At 43.8% G+C, this 23,863-nt stretch overlaps 1 protein-coding gene across 1 annotated transcript; it reads left to right on the forward strand.

The window, feature by feature from the left end:
- Nucleotides 1-710: 710 nt before the first annotated feature.
- Nucleotides 711-23,260, forward strand: sema3ab (sema domain, immunoglobulin domain (Ig), short basic domain, secreted, (semaphorin) 3Ab). Its single transcript, XM_071519975.1, has 19 exons — nt 711-809; nt 9,325-9,485; nt 10,031-10,093; nt 13,562-13,681; nt 14,656-14,746; nt 15,571-15,690; nt 15,848-15,990; nt 17,133-17,247; nt 17,367-17,436; nt 17,548-17,692; nt 17,815-18,034; nt 18,282-18,373; nt 18,501-18,542; nt 19,318-19,475; nt 20,783-20,850; nt 21,822-21,829; nt 22,249-22,377; nt 22,694-23,054; nt 23,178-23,260. Exons 2-19 carry the CDS (start codon nt 9,327-9,329, stop codon nt 23,258-23,260), a joined length of 2,187 nt encoding a protein of 728 aa, XP_071376076.1. The 5' UTR covers nt 711-809; nt 9,325-9,326.
- The last annotated feature ends 603 nt before the right edge of the window (nt 23,261-23,863 follow it).

Raw genomic sequence — 23,863 nt, forward strand, 5'->3', positions numbered from 1 at the left:
CTAGTCCAGAGCAGTGTTAACTAGAGAGAGAGAGAGAGAGAGAGGCAGAGAGACAGAAAGGCAGAGGGAGGGAGAGAGAGAGAGAGAGAGAGAGAGAGAGAGAGGGAGAGAGTGTGTCTCAGTGTAGATTATGCTTACCAAGCAGACTGGATTAACAGCTGAAACAAACTGGACCTGTTTTTCTTTTTCCAGCAGAAGGTAGAGACTGGGAGATAACGTGGAGGCTGTTCAGAGAGGGAACTGCTTGCTGGATAGGTAGTGAGGCAGAGAAGTATGACAGCCATAACTAGACCTGCTCGCTGTTCCTATGTATGTTCAGTATGGTGGAACTCCTCTTGTATTAGTCTTTAGTTTGGTGTAGTTTTCCTGGGGCGGACTGCTGTGGGAGGCTTGCTTGCAGTGACATTGACCCGTACACCCCCCACTCCACTCGCAGGTTCTGTCTCCCTTGGAGTTGGACTCTAACCTTGGCTTTTGACCCCTGGAACGGGAAAGGGTTTTGATTCGGCAGGGGACTAGACCTGCTGAGAACCAGTCTGGACTGAACAACCGGCGTTTACCCACAGCCACTGGACAATAGGAGCGTTTATTCTACGAGGAAGCCTGATCCGAGAGTGACGCTGAGTATCTTGAGGATCGTGCTGGAGGAGTGTATTTAAGGGACCTCTCTGGCCTGTCTTGCCCCAGGACCATGGGCTCTCTCTGGGGCAGCATCGTGCTGCTGTGCGGGGCGCTTCTGCTCAGGACGGAGGGCAGCGGAGCCCAACAGACCAAGAACAATGTCCCCCGGCTAAAGCTCTCCTACAAAGGTGAGTTCCTTACACCTTGACATTGTTATTGTCCTCCATCAGTTAAATCTTTAAATTAATCAACTATTCACTATCCTGTTTGAGGTATATCCTGTGTCCTAGAGCCTGTGTCCTAGAGCCTGCACTTTTTAATGCGCAGATGAATACCCCGAAAACCACAGATAGTGTGCTGATAAACTGATTGCTGTAAATATAAAAAAAAAGCCATGTCCATAGCACTTGTGGTATCTGCTACATCCTATACGTCCCTGTGAGAGAAGCAGAGAGATGCAATGGCTTTGATATCGACCTTTAGAAACTCCTGCAAAGTAAACTGAGTTGAATCGATTCTATTCATTCCATCCATATCAGTTCTAGGTTCCCTGCTTTTGTGGAAAATCTCTACACTTCATCAGGTGTACGCTCTGGTTGTATGACAGAATAATGCATATCTGTTTATATAGTTTCAGCTTCAGTATAATGGTAATAGAAGGACAGTGTTACAGTATTGACAATTGATTTTTGAAAATGAAAAATGTTTTATATGGTGTTAGATTAATACAAACTTGGTTTTATGCACAGATGTCAGCAAAGAGAGTTCTCATTCAGCTTATTTATTGTTTATTCAGTCATGCAGAAATAGCTCTCCCATATATAGCTGAGTGTTTACAGTATGTTCAGCTGAAATGCGGCATTGTTAGATTTAATGTAGCTGGCATGGTGACATGGTGTTTTTAAAGAAACATTATGATGACAGCCTTCCAAAAACAATTAGCATATTGGTTCAGTAATTTAATTCGACTGTGTCTGAAAAATAAGTGGATGGGATAGGAACAATTCATTGCAGATGTACTACGTTGCAAAGAAGAGAGAAGTTTAGAGGGATTGGGATGGTAGCTTTTCTTGTCAGATCAAAAGAACTGCTACTGTCTAATGTATCTCTACGCAACAATTGAAGTGTAAATGACAAGTATCTCTCTCCCCCCTTCCCTTTATTGACTCCCTCTCTCTCTCTCTCTATCGCTCTCTCTCTCTCTCTCTCTCTCTCTCTCTCTCTCTCTCTGTCTTGATCAACTGCTGTTGTCAGTTTTGTAATGAAAAGTGGTGCCAGACATGGACTCGCTGGCAGTTAGGCGTCATTCATCCCTCTCTCCCTTTCTTTTTTCCTGGATGTCATTTTTCCGCTCTGTCCTTTCCTGCATGGTAATTATACTGAGGATGAATGGTGCAGGTCTGTTTCAGCAGATGGCTTTCCCAAAGAGAGACGTTTCTCTCTCAGCACTGGGAGATCCATAATTACACACGCGCATGCACATACACACACACACACACACACACACACACACACACGCACACACAGATGCATACAAGCATGCGCACACACACACACACACACACACACACACATGAATACATGGCCATCTGTAGATAGCTAATGATACCTGTGAGCATATCAGTCATTTAAAACCACATGCTGTCAGTTCAGCGAAACACGCCCATGCAGTGATATCTCTATTAGATCACTGGAACCCAGGACTTCACAGTAGATGCAGGGTTATTTGGCTGCCATCTCCATATTCAAGATTTCCATCAGACCCCATTCAAATTTTGGATGCTGATGACAATAAGAGTTCTTGCCAAGGGCTGGTGAAATTTACGTCCCTGCATTATGGTGGAAATATTACTCGTATATCTTATTGTAGACTTTTTTATCAAACAGTATCCAGTTCAAGTCCCATTAGGCAAGCGATATGGGGTTATTTCATTATGAATCATTTATCATTCAAATCATCATATAAATAATTTATTACCCTTGTGAGAGGTGGGAGGGTGAGATTTAGATTTACTCATGGAAAGGAGGGACTTCTGTTGGGTGAATTACAGTACCTGCCCAGGCAGTCTGTGAAGTCCTCTGCTCCTGAAGATGGAACTTCTGATCTGTGACACAGGGGGCTGTGAGGTGAAGGAACCCTGACCCCTGCAGGTTACTGGGAATACACACTTTTTCTACCAAGTAGGCCAACAGTAGGATGTCTGTGTGTCTGTGTGTGTCCGTGTGTGTGTATATATATGCATGTTTTTGAGTCTACCACAAAGACTGCACTCACATTATTTATCTCTAAAGCCTGAACCTGAGCAGCAACCGCCCCCAATATGAGCCCCTCATTCCACTCAGTAATGCTCTCTGACACATGCATACCAACTTCTCTGATAGCCCCCCCACCTCCTCTCCACACACACACATACACACACACACCATCCCCAAACCTCCTCACGGAACCCCAGGGGACCCCAACTGATCTTCAGAGGGGCAGAAGGGCAGTGGAGTAGGGGGAAGGATAACAATGGTACCCCATGGCTACCTAAACATGAGCTAAGGTCCAACTGTATCAACAACTAAGTGACTGGGTGATGATGAGGTATTAGGAGGCCATGGATTTACGATACACCGTGGAGCCGTAGAAAGTGCAGTTTTACATAGATTATACCTTGGGATAAATTGATTGTCCTATGAGATAGATTTGCACCCTCGGAGTAAATGGGGCCTACGGGGAGTGAATAGAGGACCTGGATCCATATGTCTTACATGTGTACTGGCCACAAGAAGTGGAGCACATGTTGTTTACTGTCCAGGGACGAGAAGAGAGAGTACTTTAGTTTTATAGGCTGTGGGTGTACTGCCAAAAGTACTCCTTCTCTCCGACCTGTCCACCCTTTTCAGGAGCGCAGCCAAGGGCTTGCACACACACACACACATACACACACACACACATGCACATGCACACACGTACACACACACACAAACAAACACACAAACTAACACACGCACAACCACCAGCGGCACCAGCCAAAGTCTTAACAAATTCTTACTCTTGAATACCAAGGAGGAAAAAAGCCAAGAATTGAAACACCAGTAGAAAACAGTCTGCCTTACAATTCACAAAATTCTTCTTCTGCTCATAATCATGCCATTCAACTGGGTTTGTTTTGGGTGTGAATTGACTTCTAATCGGAGCTGGGGAATGGGGAAATTCTGTTAAAGACCTTTAATCCGTAAGCACGTTAAGAATCTCCGCAGTGGAGTTGGGTTTCTCAGGGTGTGTATAAGCTCAGGATGGCCATGGGAAGGTATTCTACACACACTGGAGAGCTGGCTTTCTCAGGTTCTGGATGGTCCACACCCTTATATTGTTGATGGGTTGAACTTGAGTTATGGTTTGTTCGGTGTTGTTCATTTGGTTTGACTTGGATGCTGTTCATGGTAAAAAAGCTCACCTAATCCTGCACATCTAATGTGGAAAGAGATTGAAGAGGTGTTTCACCGGATTTCTGGGTGACACCGAACAAATTACTTAACTGAACTGAACAAATTACTTACTTAACTACCCTCAGGCATGGATGAATCAGTCAGTGTGCACTGTTTACATGATGCAGTGATACGTTGTGTTTTGTCACTGAGCAATCACACAGTCAGTCATGTGGACAGTAAATGTCAGTTAAGCTACTGACCCAAGGCCATAGATTGGAGGTCCCATACAATGTTGCCACACATGGGTTATTGTTTAGACGTGTTTCTGCTTTTTCTGTGGAAGCACTTAGATAACACTCCATATGCCCTCCAGTCCAGAAAGAGAGAGAGAGAGAAAGACAGAGAGAAAGACAGAGGGAATGTAGGGTAAAAGAGTTTATTTTTATCAGTCTCACATGGGACTGTTGATTCTTTGCATCCATTCCATCTGCCCCCTTCTCTCTCTCTCTCTGTCTCTCTGTTTCTCCCTCTTGCTCTTCTGCTCTCTCTGTCGCTCACTCACAAATTCATTGTAATAGAATATAGCAGTGTGAGAGAGAGAGAAAGAGAGGAGAGAGAGAGATGGGAGAGAGAAGGGGGAGGCTGAAGAGAAAGATTAAGAGAAGTGCCCGACCAAAGTAAAGAGGGATAGTTGGTAAAATCTTTTTGAAAGAACAAATGGGAGAATTTAAAGGACAGTGAGGGAGAGAGAGGGAGAGAGTGTCAAATAGAAAGTGGGCAAAAGTGGTGAGTAACAGCTGGTAAAAAGTATTATTTGGAGAGAGAGAGACAGGTCTACCTCAAAGATTATGGGAAAAGAGAGAAAAGGAGTGAAATATGGCAGGGTAGCAGCTGACACCTGGTGCGGGCTACACACTTGCCCATCCACCTGTCTGTGTGTCTGTGTCTTTCTGTCTGTCTGCCAGAGTGACTGTCTGCTTGTTCGTCTGTGTGTGAAAGTGTCAGACATCTAAATCAGCCAAACCTGTTCTATGTAGCATAATGTAACAGACAGGCTTTAAACATCATTTTCACTGTGAAAACGTGGTCTTGGAGCTCAAAATATCTGCGACAAAACGTGGGCTTTCGAGTTTGAGAGGACTTAATGGAGTATCATGTGAAGACACAGTGAGAGAAAAAGCAAAAAATAGACATTAGCTTTTGTGATGTGCATGCATACCTCCCAGTGATAGTTAACCAGAGGGGAGACCAGTTCTAACATGTAGGCTACTGTCACCAGAGTGGCAAGGAAGCATCCTGCTGGTTTCTATTTCTTTCCAATAACACACATCTCTGTGTACTGTTACTGTACAACATGCTCCATAAACACACACGCATACACACATTACCCATAGAGTATACGTCTCTAGATGATTAGCTTTTAATAACTTAGCAATAGTCTCTGTTGAATGGTCTGTTGCCATGGACACTAGTCCCATGGACTATTCTCACAAACCGGAGCGATGTGTATGCGTGTGGTGGGTGGACTTGGTGATGCTGCGCTCCATTCTCTCACACATGTATCAGATGCGGTTTGAAAGAGAAGTGCAGTCATCGTGTCTGTGCAGCTGACTGCCTCGCTAAAGACGCCTGACACCTCGCTGTTTATAAAACAAGCTTACTTTTCTCCGGGCAATTACTTGTTTCCTTTAGACATGCAGAATATATAGAGATTACGTAAACCAGATAGACCCTCTCCCTCTCTCTCTCTCTCTCTCTCTCTCACTCTTTCACACTTGCACACACCTGTCTGCGTGCGCGTGTGTTTGAGCATGTGTGTGTTGCTGTTCAATTTCATTGTGTGAAGCAGGAAGGAATGTGTTGCTGGATATATACAGAGCCATCTCTTTATGACCAAAAGCAGATGGAGTAACCCTATCCTTTCTAATGAAATACTGGGTTTGTTGTTTCTCAGACCGGCCTGTCTGGTATGATCACTTAAAAGTAAAAACAATGTGTTTGGAGGATGGCTTCTTTCTCTCTCTCTCTCTCTCGCTGTCTCTCTCTCTCTCTCTCTCTCTCTCTCTCTCTCACTCTCTCTCTCTCTCTCTCTCTCTCTCTCTCTCCCTCTCTCTCTCCCTCTCTCTCTCTCCCACACACATACCCAGCATCGGTGCAGGTGAAAGGGGTCAGAGGTAGCGGGTGTTATTGTGCTGTCAGTGAAGGGCTTACAGTGGATCCACTGATGACTGATCACCATGGCTACAGAAGAGCATAAATCTGGGACACAGAGTTTTGGGCTGGGTTGAACAGTACTTTTGCAGCAACTTTTTGTTGACCTTGAGCTTCTTTCCATTCTTTCTGAAGATACTGACTGTCTTTATGTGCAGCCTAATGGTCCCTTAATAGGATTTAATTTCTCATATTCCAAATTAATCTTCCCGATAACTACACCTGCAACTAGAGTAACCTAACTTATCCCAATAAAGGCTGAACTTTGACTGTAATGTCCCGACACATTGCAGCCAACAGTCTGAATAGTTTTAACAGGTTGGTAAATAGCTGGTAGATAGTGTAGGTGTGGCTGGCAGTGTTTATTGTTTCATATTCTAATTTAAAAATTTCATCCATCATGATTTTAATGCTGCAATTTTAATGGAAAACACAGCTTTAGATTAGCTGGCTAACTGATTCCATTATTCACAGTACCTGAGTGGCTACAGACTAGATCTGTTCCTTAAGACTTCAGGAAAATGTTCAAATCTTTGAGGACTTATTAAGTGAGCTTTTCATGGTGACTTCTTCGAAGGCTTTGGAGTGGGGAGTCAGGCTGCCTGAGGGCTGTTAACACAGTGCACTGAGTTTATATTTAGGAGACTGTCTAGATCCCTGCTCATCACAACGATATCAGCGCTGAGCCGCAGGAAACCAACAAAATCACCAAGACAGTAACAACAAGACACGGTGCCAACCCACTGTATGCTACCGTGTGTGCGCGTGTGTGTGTTTGTGAACATGTGACTGTGGCATGCACATGTGCACGCATGCATTTGTGTCACATAAAATAAGTCTGTTTTTTGATTGAGTGCCAACGCCAAAGTGTTGGATGAAGAGCACTAGAGAATCTGTTTCTAACTAGAGCCAGCATGTTCTCTCTCTTCCACTCTTTTCTACTCTCTCCTCACCTCTTAACCTCCTTCTTTCTCTCCTCCTTCATCTGTCTCATCTCATCTGTCTCTTTCTCTATTTTTCACTTGCTGTTAATGGCTATGGTTACATGCACAGACAGTACATGGAAAAAATACTGTGAATATTGCCCCAATTAGAATAAGAACACATTTGAACTATGTTATTATTCAAAACAATGACTGGATTTACATGTACACAATAATCTAATGATTTTCCTTACTCTGAGAATGAGAAGACCTCATTATGCTATTCATAATCTGTGAAAAGCAAAAAAAGATTTTGGTATTATTGTTGTTTTTTCGCAAGCACTGATAATGCACTAAACCTATAAGAAATCTACAAGAAACATTTCTCTGCATCTATTTCCCATGTACCTTTCCTACTAGTTATTCAAGGCTGAGACTCAAGAGGCCTGGGGCTGGATATATAATAAAGTTAGCTTATAAAAAAAAAAAAAAAAAGAAGAAATGACTAGCTTAGTTTTTGTCAAACCAACTCTCCAATTTTCCAACTAATACTGAGGTATTCCAAGTGTTTTAATCTGGGTATGAACACTGATAACTACTTGATTCAATACAATTCAAGTAACATGCCTTTATGACCCATGTTTTAAAAGATTCCTATTCCTATTAGAGAATTTGTGAATGGTTAAAAGCAGTCAGTGTGCTCCCCTTTCTTCTCCTATTTTCTTGTCTTTCTTACCAGTTTCTCTTTACTCTGTGTCTTCTCACTCTCTCGGGCTCTGACACACTTCAGAGGGGGGGGGCATTCTCCCTGCTAAAACATTCATGAGCGTTGTTGTTATTTACTCCCTGAGAGAGAGAGAGAGAGAGAGAGAGAGAGACAGAGAGAGAGAGAGAGAGAGAGAGAGAGAGAGACGGCTAAAACATCCAGTCTGTCTCAACTCTCTTTCCTTCCATAACTCTCCACCCTTGTGTGGGTGGTCGAGGGGAGGGGGGTCATTGTGTGGGTAGACATTCTGGGTGAGAAAAATATGTGAGAGGGACGGGGCATGAACGCGTGTGTGTGTGCAAGTGTTACACAAAAGGTCAGAGAAGGGAGAAATCCTCTGGCATAATGTATAATTTCACCTTTGGAGGGGGCTATGGTGACAAAACCCTAAATATCCTGTTTGTAACGAGTTCAGTTTTCCATTGTGAATGCAAATCTCACGACTTGGACAAACTTGGCACACCCGCACATTACACTGCAAAACGTGAGCTGGCTCTTTCTAAAAGTAGCCTGTATTAATGTGACCTAATGGTTGCTGTGGTTCAGAGTAATCCTGCAGTTTGAATGGTGGAACATTAGCAGAACATTATGATATTATGTATTCCTCCCAGTTTTCCACCGTGAGTTTCCCAAGTTCTGCTTGGCTGCTCTAGTCAAGGTCACTTCCCCCTTCCAGACAGTTTGATCGTTGGCTCCCAGTGTTGGCATTACCTGCCCAGTCCAAGATGGCTTGGCATTGGCTCTGTAATGCCCTCTGTCAATTGCCCTGCCTGGCCCAGCTGTGTGATTTCTGGTCCTGAAAACAGTTTGTGAAGGGAAGAGAAGCAACAACTTCTGAACACATGCAAAATGATAGAATATGCTGGTGGAGAGATTTTGTAAAAATACGAAGAGAAAGAAAGGGAGTTCCATAGAGGATAAAGTGTGACGCCAGTCTATCAGGGGTATAGGCAAAACAAAGCAACGTACCATTCTTTGGTTTATTTCGTGCACCCCCTAGGCATGGAGTAGTGATCCTCAAACTGTCAGTATATGGCAGAGCACTACCGAGCAGCAAGACTAATGAAGGGAGAGGTGAATCTCTGGTCATGGAAATTCTAGGCGGCTGGAAATACTAAAAGCTTTCTCAAACCAAAGGTTTGTTTTGCAAAAAACAATTGAAAATGTTAAATGAAATAAAGACTCTAGACTATTAGTCAATGGGGCATTGTCTAAATACGTGCACTGTATCTCTGGATTTCAATCTTACCTTTTTCGCATGACATTATTTCAGCAAGGCTTGATGTCTCCAATTTTGTTGTCATGCTGTCCACAGTTACTGTAATGTTCTTCAAGTGATTATCATGTTTTACTTAGCACCACTTGTCTCTCTGATTGTCTCTCCAGATATGTTGGAGTCTAATAACCTCGTGACGTTTGAAGGCCTGGCCAACAGCTCGGCCTACCACACCTTCCTGCTGGACGAGGAGAAAGGCAGGCTTGTGGTGGGAGCCAAGGACCACATCTTCTCCTTCAACCTCCTCAACATCAGCAAAGACTATGCACAGGTAAAACTGATGTCTATAATGCTTCTTAGTCTGTCTATCCGTCTGTCTGTTGGTCTGTTGGTCAGTCTGTCCCCCTGTCCATCCATCCATCCATCCATCCATCTATGACTGTTGGTTTGTCTTGCTGACTGACTTAATACCTGCCTTGAGTGTGTGCATCTCCATCCAGAGTGCCAGTCAAGGCTCAAGTATCTGGGGACTCTGTTTATACAGAAAAGTGCCTCATGAATATTTCAGACCAGAGCTGTCGCACAGGATCACACGCTGCGCCAGGCATGTTAGCTGCTCTCTGCACACCTGGATGAATAATGGAGTAAACTGAAACAAAGTGGAGAACAAATCGCATTGTGACCCCCTCAACCCTCACCATTTTATACACATGCATGAACACATGCTGCTGTCACACAGGCCTATCACATTCTATGGACTCACTTTTCCCCCTGCTTGTCTCTTTCATGGATTGCATTTGATAGTGCTCCGTAAATCTGAATCAAGGAGGGGTCTTTTTTTTTCTTTTTTAACATTTTACTGTGTCTGCATTGCAGATCCCTTGGCCAGCCTCTCCCTCCAGAAGAGATGAATGCAAGTGGGCAGGGAAGGATCTATCGGTAAGAACTACAGTAAAACCATCTATCTCACATGTCAGCATTTCACCCCTTCTCACACACAGTTTCTTTTATTTTTTACTAGGAAATATGAGCAAGGCTGCAGGTTTCAAAGTAGACCTTATTAGTATTAAATTGGTCCATATAAGGCATCACAAAAACAACTAAAAGATAAACTTTTTTCATACTGTATCTTTCAGCTTTTGTTTCCCAGCCTCTCTTATGTGTTGACATATCTAATCTGTCATATGGACAAAGCAGTAGCTAACTCACCATAAATCTGATCATAATCTCCCATACAAGATAGAGACCATCATTTGACCTTAATCACATATCTACAATATCAAGCCTCTGGAAACTCTATGTAATGGGCTGAAGCCTGGGGAATCACTGCACTTACAGCCAGAGCTTCTGGTATAACAGTTCCATGTAAATATCCACTGTACAGTCACATTTTAGGGACTACAGATATTAAATGTCACATATTATAGGACTACAATTTTCTATTTCTATACACATATGATCAAAGACATTTAATGAAGACATTCTTAAAATTTTATTTTGTTTAAGTTTAAAGTTACTGGATTTCCATAAATGCCCCCTTTCAGACTAACTCCAAGACTTGGTCCTGATTAGCAATTCTTACTAAAGAATTTCTAAAATCCTTCGATTCAGGACAGTTTGCAGCATTTGAACTGGAAATCCTCCATTCAGCAGGTGTACCACATTTGAATTAGAGGAGCTGGTGTTGTCAGCCAATCAGGGTCCAGTATTGTGTCTGTTCTGCCATGGAGGACTGTCTTATTCAATTTTAAGTCAATTCAACTTTTCCATGTAATGTTCACGAAGAACATTATTCTTTTCCTGAGCCATAGTATATTTGAAAATGAAAATTATGGAACATTAATAATATAAGACCTTTAAAGATATTGTAGTTATTACACTGGATTAGATGTGTCCTTTAGTTCGGTTCAAGTTTGGTCATCCCTAGACAGCTGTAAGATGTATTTATTTGTTCAGGATAAGAATGATTTTGTTAATTTGCTAAGCTGAAGCTAAAGCTGGATCTGAAAACCTCTCTGATTTGTTGTCATGGCATTAAGATCCAGAAGTCGTTCAGACAGCCTTACCTTACTCTGTCATCCCCTCGCATGACAAGCTAAGCATCGCATCTCCTTGTATCTGGCAGAGTGCAGTTTCAGAGCAGCTTGTATAGTGTGGTGAAACTCTGTGTAAACACACTGAGAGACGGTTCCAGCTCCCCACAAGCTGCCTTATGAATTCCATCTTCAATAAAGCCTCAGGCAATGGGCTGGAATATGAAATCATAGCTGCGCTGTGTATGCCTCACTTCACAGCCTGGGCCGCGGCCGGGACGGGGCGAGCTCTCCTGCCATTCTACCCTTCTATATGGCTGATTTTTGAAGGGCCATAAAGTCCTTTGTCTGTGTGTGTTTTCTGTAAATATTCTGGCATGGATGAATGGGGAGCCCCGAGGGGTGGTCTTTGTGTTACCGGGGTTGGAGGAGAGTGAGAATTAGAGGGAGATGGAGAGAGAGGCAGAGCGGGCGCACACTGATGTCCCCCGATGAACTGGAAGCAAACACTTCTGGAGATGAAGCAGAGGGGAAAGAAAGAGATAGATGGGTGTGAAAGGTGTGACAGTTCACCCACAAGAGAAGGAAGAAAGCTGCAGCTCCCACATAGTCTGTCACACACAGAAATCTCCAAGCTAAAGCTCATCCCAACTAACGAATGTATAGTAAGCAAGACAAGGAAGAGAAGTAATGGTTAAGGCCTATTATTCTTTGCCGTTATTCCCATGCGTCTAGCACTTTTCTTCATTAGACTAAAGCTAAAATCAGATAAAATACTAGACATTTTTCTAATAAGCCAAATCAATGTTAGTGTACCGATTGTATTGCCAGTGTGATTGTTATATTAAATACATACTACTGATGATATTCCAAGGAATTTATTATTTATTACAAAGCCATTATTGCATGGTATTATATGGTACTCGCATTCGGACATACTGGTGTGATGTGAGTCATCTCGTCTGCATCATCACACAAAATGTTTGCTGCAGGTATCTGCTCAAAGAGAATATGCCGAAACTACAAGTTTATTGTATTAGCGCTTGCAATCATGATAGTTCACTACTTAGATAAAAACCACCCACACAGGCCCTAGATCCAAAGAAAGACAGCTGTTGAAATGAAAACAAAAGCTTATACAAACAGAGGCTGCTTTCTGCTGCTGACCTAGTAAAGCCAGATAAACTTAGTCATGCATAATTTGTCGCTGTATTTTTCTTTTTTCTGTTTTTTTTTTTTTTTTTGTCCATGTGTGATGACATATTCATTTTCATTTGAGGTCAGGTCTGCTCAGGCACGTGCTGGCAGAGCACGAGGAAACTGCCCACATGGACCTGGAGCAACGCACACAACACACAAACAAACACACACACAAACACACAATAAGAGGAAAAACATTACATTACATTTTTTATTTTAGATAGGCAACATTGCCAGCAACCAATACGGAGCATACTAGCCACTGAATCCAGATAACAAATATTCCTAGAATGATCAGCATCAAGAATAGCTGTGAGTAAAATGAGAGAGGGATGTCTGAAGTGTTTCTTTAATTCATGCTGGAAGATAGGACACTATAGAACTCACTTAATACTGATATTAAGACAACATGTATGGAGCCAGATTTGTCTTCAACAGAATTCAAAAACAAATCTGACTCCATAACACAGGCCTGGATTATCCTGATTGCTCTGAGGTTGTGGTCGACTTTGCTGACTGCTTCACATACATGTATTATTCCACAGTCTAATTCCCTCCTATATGAATTTCACAATAATCCCAGTGGATATCATACAGCTCATGCCCCTGGTCAACAAAGAAAGAGGTCACTGAGTTCAGAGAGAGAGGGAGAGAGAGATGGGGAGATAGAGAGAGATAGAGATAGAGAGAGGGAGAGAGAGAGAGAGAGAGAGAGAGAGAAAACACAGAGTCATGGATTATCATAATCTGATCATAAAGTTATTCCCAGAATTATTACACAGCACAATTCTGAGGTCTAATCTGGAGTTACAGTAGGCCATTCTCTGTGGAGAATGATTACAGTAGAACAGAACAGTAGATTACAGTGGGTTGAGCTCTCTGTTATCATCACAAATTCCCTCTCTCTTTCAGTTTTGGATGGATCTCCCTCTTCGTCTGTGCTCTTAGTGAGGTCTGACCTGTTTGTCTGTCCAGCTGATCAACAGTGGAATAGAATAGCTTGGATTTCCACCACTCTCCATTGACCCAAATGTGCTGGACGCTGTCACGCCAAGCTTGGGGACAACCATAATGATCTTTGAAATGTTTTTGTGTCAACAGGCAATAGCTCGCCCCGGTCCTGCTAGAGCAAACAACACTGTGATTAATCTCTCCTCTGTCTCTGCTCCATCAGAGGGAGTGCTCAAACTTCGTCAAGGTGTTGCAGACATTCAACCAGACCCATCTGTATGTGTGTGGCACAGGCGCCTTTCACCCTGTGTGTGGCTACCTGGAGGTGGGCAAGAGACCAGAGGTACAGACGGACACTCCATTTCCCCTTGGCCTCCACTTGTTTGAGCTTTTATTTTGCCGTTAAGCACAATAATGCATGTTTGCCTGAGATGTAAGAGCTATATAAAGTTTGATATTAAAGTTAAACTATTGATTTAGAGTTGCGAAGGACCATCTCTGGTCGAGTGTGAGAGCATTCGCTTCCCCTAAATGATTTGCTAAGTACATAAAAATGGTTTCATTCACTCAGCAAAATGAGGTGGAAAATTAAACACAGGGTTTCATAGTCCACAGGATTTCCAATTCATCACTCTAATATGAGACTGCTGTGTGTGTGTGTGTGTGTGTGTGTGTGTGTGTGTGTGTGTGTGTGTGTGTTCATTTGAGTATGAGAGAAGGAAATTGCTCTCTTCTCCTCCAAATGTCACTGAGTCAGACTTATAAATGTGCGTTTCCTATCCATTAGACAGTTATTTTCAGACAATTAGAGAGGGGAAATATCGCTGAGAATAGCCATCTACTGTATGTAGACCGTAACCTAGAGCTGTAATCCATCTGACAGGTTTTCTATTAGTGTCGAGCTCACAGAGTCATAGAGTATGATGAGATTCATTGTTTTCATCCTGAATCCTGCCCCCTTGCCCTGTTACATTATATTACAGTGGAAACTTGCTTTCGATAAATAATCCTAAATAATGCATTCATACTATACTGAACTTAACTCTTTGAGACTTAATTTTCACATTGATCTTTTTCATGAAATCCTATACCAGTGTTTTCCCAACCTGGATGTCATGACCCCCTGACATGAAAATAGGGTCCCGAGAAAAGATCCTAATCATACTGAAATGACTGATAATATTAGATACGATCATAGAGTAAAAGTGCATTTTCCAATCTTATTATGGGGTCACATGCCAGAAAAAGTTGTGAACCCCTGTACTAGCCTGTTCACTACAGTCCTGTGAAGTTGTGTTTCTGTCTCTGTGTATCCAGGACAGCGTGTTCAGACTGGAGTCTCACATAGAAAACGGCCGGGGGAAGAGTCCCTACGATCCCAAGCTGCTCACTGCATCCATGCTCATTGGTGAGTCGCACGCTGTTTAAGACCGGATACGCTGTGCTGTTCCTTTGCGAGTCTGAGTAAGCTCATATAAAAACGTGTGAGTCGTGAAAACACCCTCGGTCATGCTCATTCATTTTAGCAGATATACGGGGTGTAAAGCAAGTGAGAATAACAGAACAGGGCTTCTCTGTCATTCATTATGAGCGGATCTGCTCTGTAGTTTGTATTTACACACTGGTGAACCCCTCATTGGCAGGACTATAAACTCTATTTCAGTCTGAATATACCTTCTTAAAGTGCTGGGTGTGTATGGCAGATGACACTTTGTAGTGAATTCTCCTTTGTGTTGAACCCCCTATTTTTGGCAAGTGAAACAGGACGGTATGAGCATGTCATTACCCTCTCCCCCCAATTATAGCCAGTCACATTGTGTTATATCACACCGTTTAACCTAACAGATGGACATTTTCCAGCCCATCACCCCTCATCTCCTCTCCCCTCTCTCTTTCTCTCTTTTCTCTCACCAACATTATTATGTACTCCCCCCTGTCTCACACCTCTCTCCTGTCCCTCCTCATCTGTCCCTCCATCCCTTCACTTCACCCCTCCCTCACTCCTCCTCTCTGCCCCTCCTACTTCCACCGTGTCAATGCCAATTTCACACTCCTGATGTTCATCACGTCACTCACTGTCTGTAACGGCCGGTGACTCCAAATCTACCTGTGCTGCTAAGCCCCTGAACAATTCCTCCCGCTTCACGCCTGCATGACTGGGGCATCATCGCCTCAGACTGTTTTCTCATCCAGTGTAGCTATGCTAACACTCTCCCCTCTTCCCATTCTCAGACGGTGAGCTGTACTCAGGGACATCGGCTGACTTTATGGGGCGGGACTTTGCCATCTTCCGCACTCTTGGCAAGCATCACCCAATCAGGACGGAGCAGCATGACTCCCGTTGGCTAAATGGTAAGGAAGGAACAGGAATATCACTGTCTGACTCTCTTTTGATCATATGATTAGAAAAAATGCTTTGGTAAATTGTTTTAGGGTTCCAGATTTTGCTTGATCTCAAATGTGTGTGTGGCCCATGTGTGTGGTCCGTGTGTGTGTGTGTGTGTTTCAGATCCCAGGTTTGTGAGTGTCCATCTGATTCCTGAGAGTGACAACCCAGAAGATGACAAGGTCTACCTGTTCTTCAGAGAGAACGCCATGGATGGAGAGCATGCTGGGAAAGCTACACACGCTCGGATCGGACAGCTCTGCAAAGTGAGCACACACATGTAAACACACACACACGCCCAACGAACGCACACACACGCTTGCACTTGCAGACAAATACATACACACACAAACACAAACACAGACAGAGATACCCACACACCCGCCCACCCACGCGCAGACATTATGTGAAATAGCTTCTGTATCTGGAAAAACACTTGACGGGTGTCTGAGTGGCTCTCATAATGGCAGCTTTCATAAGCTGTTATCTCTGGTTATTTTTAGCCCTGAGAAGAGTGGGCTTTGTTGTGTTTGGTGCGGCCGCAGCTGAAGACAGAAACCTGAGAGAGATGTTAAATGTCACCAGAACCTGAGAGGCAAAGGGACTGTCAATGGCAGCACTGTTATCCTAATGCCAGGCTTTGGCACTGATTTGTGTGTGCTGCGCCACCCAGCTCCAGGGGAAGGTTGTGTTAAAGCGCTGGCCTCGTATCAGCTTTCACATTCCAAATCCCATCCTTATTCATTAAGTAGGAATACGCCAAGCTGACTGCAGATCAGTGAATGAGGGTCCAGCCTCCCCCTCCCATTCAGCTGCATATCGTGCCTCCTGCATTACAGCCTGATTCCCCAGAATGTCAGGAATCTGCTCTGCTCAACACAAGACAATCCATCCATTATGCAGGATGCTGTATTAATTTAGGCCTGTGCATATTTGGGACACATCTAACATGCTGTCATAAATCAACACTGAGTGGGATATGTTTATTCTACCATCTGAGCCAGCATTCTGTCTTTGCCTCTGTATGTGTGTGTGTGTGTGTGTGTGTGTGTGTGTGCTGAAAAACAAACACACAGACGCACATATAAGGGCGTGTGCTGGAACATACTGTTCAGAAAGACAGTCTTCTTTCTTCACTGCATCTAAAATCCACTCATCAAGGGCAATGTTTTTTTAATAAGGCAAAGGTGGAAATTTGGTTGATTGACAGGCTTGTTTAATAATCAAGAAATAAAAAAAATACTTCCTGCATCCCGACTCCATCATCACCCTTAATCATATGTTTATGTTTCGGATGGTTTGGCTAATGTGTTTTTAATACCTGTTCTGGAACAGATTTTAATGCAGTAGGGTACACAGTGAGACTTCAGGTGTCAGGTTGAACTTGTGTGTGTGATCTGTCCCACAGAATGACCTGGGAGGACACAGGAGTCTGGTGAATAAGTGGACCACCTTCTTGAAGGCTCGACTTGTTTGCTCCGTGCCTGGCCTCAATGGAATAGACACACACTTTGACGAACTGCGTGAGTGATCTCATCCTCACCTTAACATGTGGTTCACACATTATTGCCTGGAGATGAATTTCTATCTCGTCAATGTAGGATATGCTTTTAATATACATTGACGTCTTTTTGGCTTTCAGAGGATGTTTTTCTCATGAGCACCAAGGATCCTAAGAACCCGATCATCTATGCAGTATTTACCACCTCCAGGTACAGTGGCTGACATTGGAATGGTCTTAACCATAGCCGCCGACTGTATGACCCATGTCTTAAACAACCTCCTCCTCTTTCCTTTTCTGCCTCACTCTCTCTGCCCATCAGCAACATCTTCAAAGGCTCAGCCGTGTGCCTGTACAACATGGCGGACATCAGGAGGGTGTTCCTGGGTCCCTACGCTCATAGAGATGGACCCAACTACCAGTGGGTGCCCTTCCAGGGACGTGTTCCCTACCCACGGCCCGGCACGGTGAGTACTGCATATGCTTAACTGAGCTTTTTATTTGATTTATTGTAGAATGTAGAATCTTTAAAGGTACTTCTCCATTATACTGTGTCGAAAGCAATTACAATAATTAATTTTCTCCCCAGTGCCCCAGCAAGACGTTTGGAGGATTTGATACGACCAAGGACCTTCCTGATGAGGTCATCACCTTTGCCAGAGGTCACCCAGCCATGTTCAACCCCGTCTACCCCATCAACCACCGACCGATCATAGTCAAAACAGACGTGGACTATCAGTTCACACAGATCGTGGTGGACAGAGTGGAAGCAGAGGACGGCCAGTATGACGTCATGTTTATAGGCACAGGTATACACTTATACATTTAAACACACTCAAACATACAGTGCTATTATATATTCAGAGCTCGACTCTATCAGCGACCTTGTATCTATTCACATGTGTATAGCACTAACCATACAGAGACACACACACACAGACATGCAGTATCATTATCATCAACACTGACACAGAACTGATTGAGACAGACATTGAGTTGAGCGTATGGAGCAGGTACTGACTGAGAATATGTGCGCCTGCTGTCATTGTGTGCTAGACATGGGGACGGTTCTGAAGGTGGTGTCCATCCCCAGAGGCTCCTGGCACGACCTGGAGGAGGTCCTACTGGAGGAGATGACCGTCTTCAGGGTAAGTTTAAGGTTATTCTCTCATCACTTTCCTTCTTTCTCCAGGTTAGGCTGGACTCTAGTATCAGTAACTCTAGTATAAGTGTGGTTTAATCATTTTGTTGTCTTGTCATTGCCATTTCTTATAGGAGCCAACAGCCATAACAGCAATGGAACTTTCTACAAAACAGGTATTGATTGTAGTTCTCATTTACATGATCGAGAAACATTCCGTGCAGCAATGTAAATCTAAATTACAGCAATGCATAAAAGAATGCATTGCAACCAAAGTGTATAGCCTCAGGCTTACATGAAAGAGGGTAATTCTGATATTTATGTCAGTAAATGAGTTGCAGTGGAGGAGAGAGCAACCTGCTGGATTGCAGGGAGAGACAGGTGAAGGGACAGGTGAAGGTGTGTGTGCTTTAAAGTGAGTGAAATGTGACTACTGTTCCTGTAAGTTTATGTGTGGAAAAACCGTCTCAGTGGTTGAGAGAGTGGGAGCTCTTCGTGGGTGACACACCTTGCCGCAGGCTTGGAAGGCAGAACAAAGACACGTTTGTCACACACACACGCCTTGAGATGAACCGACATGTCATCACACAAAGGTCTCAATTGTTGGCATGTCAGCCTAACAGTTAGTTCATCAACATAAGTGGAGGGAAGAGGTGAGACAAAAGCAGCGCACTAATGGAGCGGTAGAAGTTGGCTGAACACCTGTAATCAGATGGTCTGTCCACATTCCTGACTTGTAGTTTTGCCTCAAGCTGAGTCGAAAAGTTGAGCAGAAAATATGCCTATCACTCAAATTGCTCAATTAGCTTACAGTAACTGCAACACAATCTCAAACTTAAAGGTCATTGTAGTGCCTGAGAGATAAAATAGCTGCCATTGAAACCTATATATCCTGGATCTGCCGATCTGTGATACTGAGATGTTTTTCTCCTCTCTCCTCTGCCTACACAGCAACAACTGTACCTGGGCTCAGCCATCGGTGTCTCCCAGATGCCTTTGCATCGCTGTGAGGTGTACGGGAAGGCCTGCGCTGAATGCTGCCTGGCCAGAGACCCTTACTGTGCATGGGATGGCACCGAGTGCTCTAGATACTTCCCCATGGCTAAAAGGTACACATGCCTGAATACATGCGCCACATTCACACACGTACACTTGTATGTCTTGTGTTCACTTACACGGTTTTACGGTTAAGTGCGTATGGGCAACCTGAGTTCAACACACCATGCAGATTTGATTTTGACATGCCAAATGTACAGCACATGTGTGAATAATGTTTTTTTTTTTGCGTTTTCTTTTTTTTTTTTTTCACATGGTGACTAAATTATTGAGGCAAAATCAGATCAGAGAGGAGGGGTTTTCATACCCAGATTAAGGACATATGCAGTCTGGCTGCGTTTCAGGGCTGGAGGTAGGGCCCACGAATAGTGCAGTCTTTGTATGTTCGCCAGAAACCCCTAAAGGTAAGAGGGTCGTATTTCTACCAGAAAGCTAGAAATATAACCTGCCGCATGTGTTTACTGTAAATGAGAACCGATGTCAGTGATGTCTGGAGGCTAAGTCTGTCTGGGTGAACCCCGGGTGAAGTAGGTGTTAGGGGTTCAGTGGTAGTGTGCTAAGAGTAGTGGACTTATCATATATGCGTGTGTGTATATGTGTGTGTGTGTGTGTGCGTGTGTGTCTGTGTGTGTGTGTGTGTGTGTGTGTGTGTGTCTATGTATGTGTGTATACAGCCTCCCACTCACAAAGCTCCATGGGGCTTATTGATTTGAGTGCTCGCTGTGCGGTATCCTGTTTCCTCTGTTAGTTGGACTCCAGAGTCCTACATTCAGAGACTTAGACATCTAAACAAGGCAGCTACAGCAAACTCGTACCTCCAATTACCAACACCCCAACACCGGGTCAGAACAATGGGAAGCGGAGGGGGAGAGGTTACATCTGCCTCTCTCGCTGTCCATAAACCTCTGTGTTCTCCACTTTAGTGTCTCCATTGTCTCATCATTTATTGTTTACAAAAAGCATCCTTAGTGTTTGCATGTGCTTAATTGTTGTGTGTATTTGGAATTCAATCCCCTTCGCATCTGCAGCCCAGAGTGACTCCCGAGGAATACAGGCTATCATGATTGATTAGATCTGAATTCCTCTGTCTCACACACCCTATAATTAAAGCATTTACTCTTAAAGGTTTATGATGCTCTGGCTTATTGCTGTTAGTTTATCTATTTTCTTTGGCCTCCGCTATCGCTGCACATCCAAACCACAAAACACACACACACACACACCCAAAACAAACTCCCCAAACGCACATACTCACAAACACACACACACACACACACACACACACACACACACACACACACAAGAAAGAAGCCCATGCCCCTGCTGAGTCATGACAGTGTTTATATTTGTTTTTCTGCAGGAGAACGAGGAGACAAGATATCAGGAATGGAGATCCACTCACACAATGCTCAGACCTGCAACATCACGGTACATAAAGACAGATAAAGATTTGTTTGTGTGTAAAAAAAACATTTTACAAATTCTGATAATAACCAAGATAATTTGCTACATGGATGTGTAATAAAGCTGATATTCAATTTATGTCAATTTGAATTCAAAAAACATAATGCCTCTACCAAAAGCACAATGCATTATTGTTTTTCCAAATGGCATATTGAAGCTAGTTCAGAGCATGTCGGTTTTCCGATTGCACAACAAAAGGAGCTTTTTTGAGTATTCAGCTCTGCTTTGAACATATAATGGGTCCCAAAGCAGCTGCTGGCCTTTCCTAAAGCGATCAAAAGAGTAGAGAAACAATTTGAATGTGTGTGCGGTGTTGCGTCTGTGTGTTTTATGTGTTTCTGGTGGTGTGAAGATTAGAGTCAGTCCATGTGAAGCTTATAATTAACATGGTCAGGATTCCTCCAAGCCTCCTCTCTGTCGCCAAGCCCTCCACTCCACTGCCCTGTTAGTGGTCTCAGTCCAAAAACAGGGCTCAGACTGCGGTCAAATGAACGGTCTCACTCTCTTAATTATACATTTCTTTCATTTGAATGAAAAAAAAAGCCTGTTATCTAAAGCGGCCCTATTTGAGGAGGGAGAGTTCACACAGAGACAAATATACACATACACATCCTGGTAAATAGCGTTGGTGCCCTGTAGCCACCCACACAGTATAGAAGCCATACATTGATTTTGCGTTTTGGAGAGACGGTGGGGTAGAGCGGTGTAGGGTGCCTTGTTTTCTTTTCACAGCCACAGCCCACAGAGCACCAGATTCAGAGCTCTGCAGCTTAAAGAGAAAAGGAAAAAAGTGATTAGGGAGAGGGATGAAGGAATGACGAAATAACAGACTTCGCTACAGCCTGAATTGTTCAATTTAAACCCGGCTTTTAGAGATCAGTCAGAAACAACACTGACCTTACAGTGCAGGAACGCGCATGGATCTGATTGAACAGCATCTCACGTACTTGACCAGACCCAGGTTTTAGTTACAGCCCATTTCCTCTGGAAATAGACTGACTGCCTCTGTGGTGGGAACTGCCTATGCTGCACATGATTGAGTGTGATAAGAAAAGAGACAGACAAAATAATGTGAAATGCAGTGACTGAGTAGAAAAAAATAATTCAGCCTCCAAACGCAGGCAATACTGAGAGAACAAAGTTTTGTACAAGTCAGTCACTCAGCGAATGTTACACAGAAAAACATGAAAGCCATTAGAGCTTTAGAGAACTGTTTCCTATCTATCTGCCTGTAAAAGAAATCACATAACATTCAGCTATCGACACAACCAATGATATCTGAAACAAAAAAAACATAATTTATACTAACTAACTTGTGATTTATATATTCTGCGTGTTGGTCTAGATGAGCTGAGCGGGCAGACCACTCTGCTGGATAAGACAGTGTATGGTGTGGAGAACAGCAGCACTTTCCTTGAGTGCAGTCCCAAGTCCCAGAGAGCCCTAACCTACTGGCAGTATCAACACTCCACTGATGACCGCAAACAAGAGGTTGGCGTTACCCCAGCACCCTCTTAGAAACTGTTCTGTTGAGACACACTCATCTGACTGTAGAGCTGATAAAGTAATGATAAATGGTATTATATAATGAGGTTTATTCTAAAAAATATTATATTATGTCAATAGTTTATGGCATAGTTGATCAAAGCAAAATGAATTGAGCGTGTAATCACAGCAGTCACAAGGCATTGCTGATTAGATTTCTGGGCCACATGATATCATATTAGCTGTAATTTGAAATTTTGACTCTTTCCTCTCTGTCTCTGTCTCTCTTTCTCTATCACTTTCTATTTTTCTCACTCTGTAGATCAAAGGGGAGGACCGATTCATCCGCACAGACCAGGGCCTGCTGATTCGCACCCTTAACAAGAAGGATTCTGGGATCTATCTGTGCCAGGCGGTGGAGCACGGCTTCATGCAGACGCTCCTGAAAGTCACCTTGGAGGTCATCGACACAGAGCGCCTGGAGGATCTGCTGCACCGCGACGAAGAGGCCGCCGCCAGCTCGCCCGTCCAGGACCTCTCCACACCTCGAGAAAGCCCCAATCAAAAGCTGTGGTACAGAGACTTCCTGTCTTTGGTCAATCACCCGACCCTGAGCAGCGTGGACGAGTTCTGCGAGCAGGTCTGGAAGAGGGAGAGGAAGCACAGGAGGCAGAAAGCTCACCTGGTGCAGCAAGTCCAAATACACCAGCAGCAGCAGCAGCAGCAGCAGCAGCAGCAGCCGCCGCAGCAGAAGGCATTTGTTAACCCTCACAGCCACGGGCACGCTCACGCTCACGGGCTGGCAGCCAAGTGGAAACACCTGCAGGAGAGGCAGAAGGGACGCAACCGCAGGACCCATGAACTGGAGAGGGCTCCCCGCAGTGTCTGACCCATGAACCTTTACCTCTCTAACACCCAACCCTAAAACCCACACCCCAGTCCTCATTCTGTAACCCTGCTTAACTCACCTAACCCCTTTCCTCCTCCATACCGAGATACAGACTTCTTCCACAATGACTGGATAGAGAGAGTTTAACTGGAAAGAAGGCGATACTTCCCCGATCTGCCGGCTGGTGTGCTATGTGCGTGGGCAGCCATGTTTACAGAAAGCCGGTACAGAGGACTGCAGGAGACAGGATGTCATATCACACCAGACCATTGGAGCATATTATCTCAGCTGGCCTCTGTGGCCCCGGTGCTGCAGAGGGACAGTGTCAACCAGCGAGAGGACTGGATATATATACCCACCCTATACACATGACTGACTCCATGTTGAAATGGCTGCGTCGATGGCATTGTCTCATGGCATGCTAGTTAGGTGTCTTTGTCGTTGTACAACTAGGTAGATGCCTGAAAATACCTGAGAATCTCTATTCTGATACATAAATCAGAAAGGGGAAGGGGATGGGATTGTATTAATAAAGTCTGAGGAATAAATGGACTGGCAGTGGTATTACAAGCACAAAAATAAGTTTATACAGTTAATGGAAAG

This window comes from Centroberyx affinis, unplaced genomic scaffold (assembly GCF_046629955.1).
Source record: "Centroberyx affinis isolate AG114_WGS23_722 - 3 ecotype Tasmania unplaced genomic scaffold, CSIRO-AGI_Caff_v1 ptg000755l_1, whole genome shotgun sequence".
Lineage (NCBI taxonomy): Eukaryota > Metazoa > Chordata > Actinopteri > Beryciformes > Berycidae > Centroberyx > Centroberyx affinis.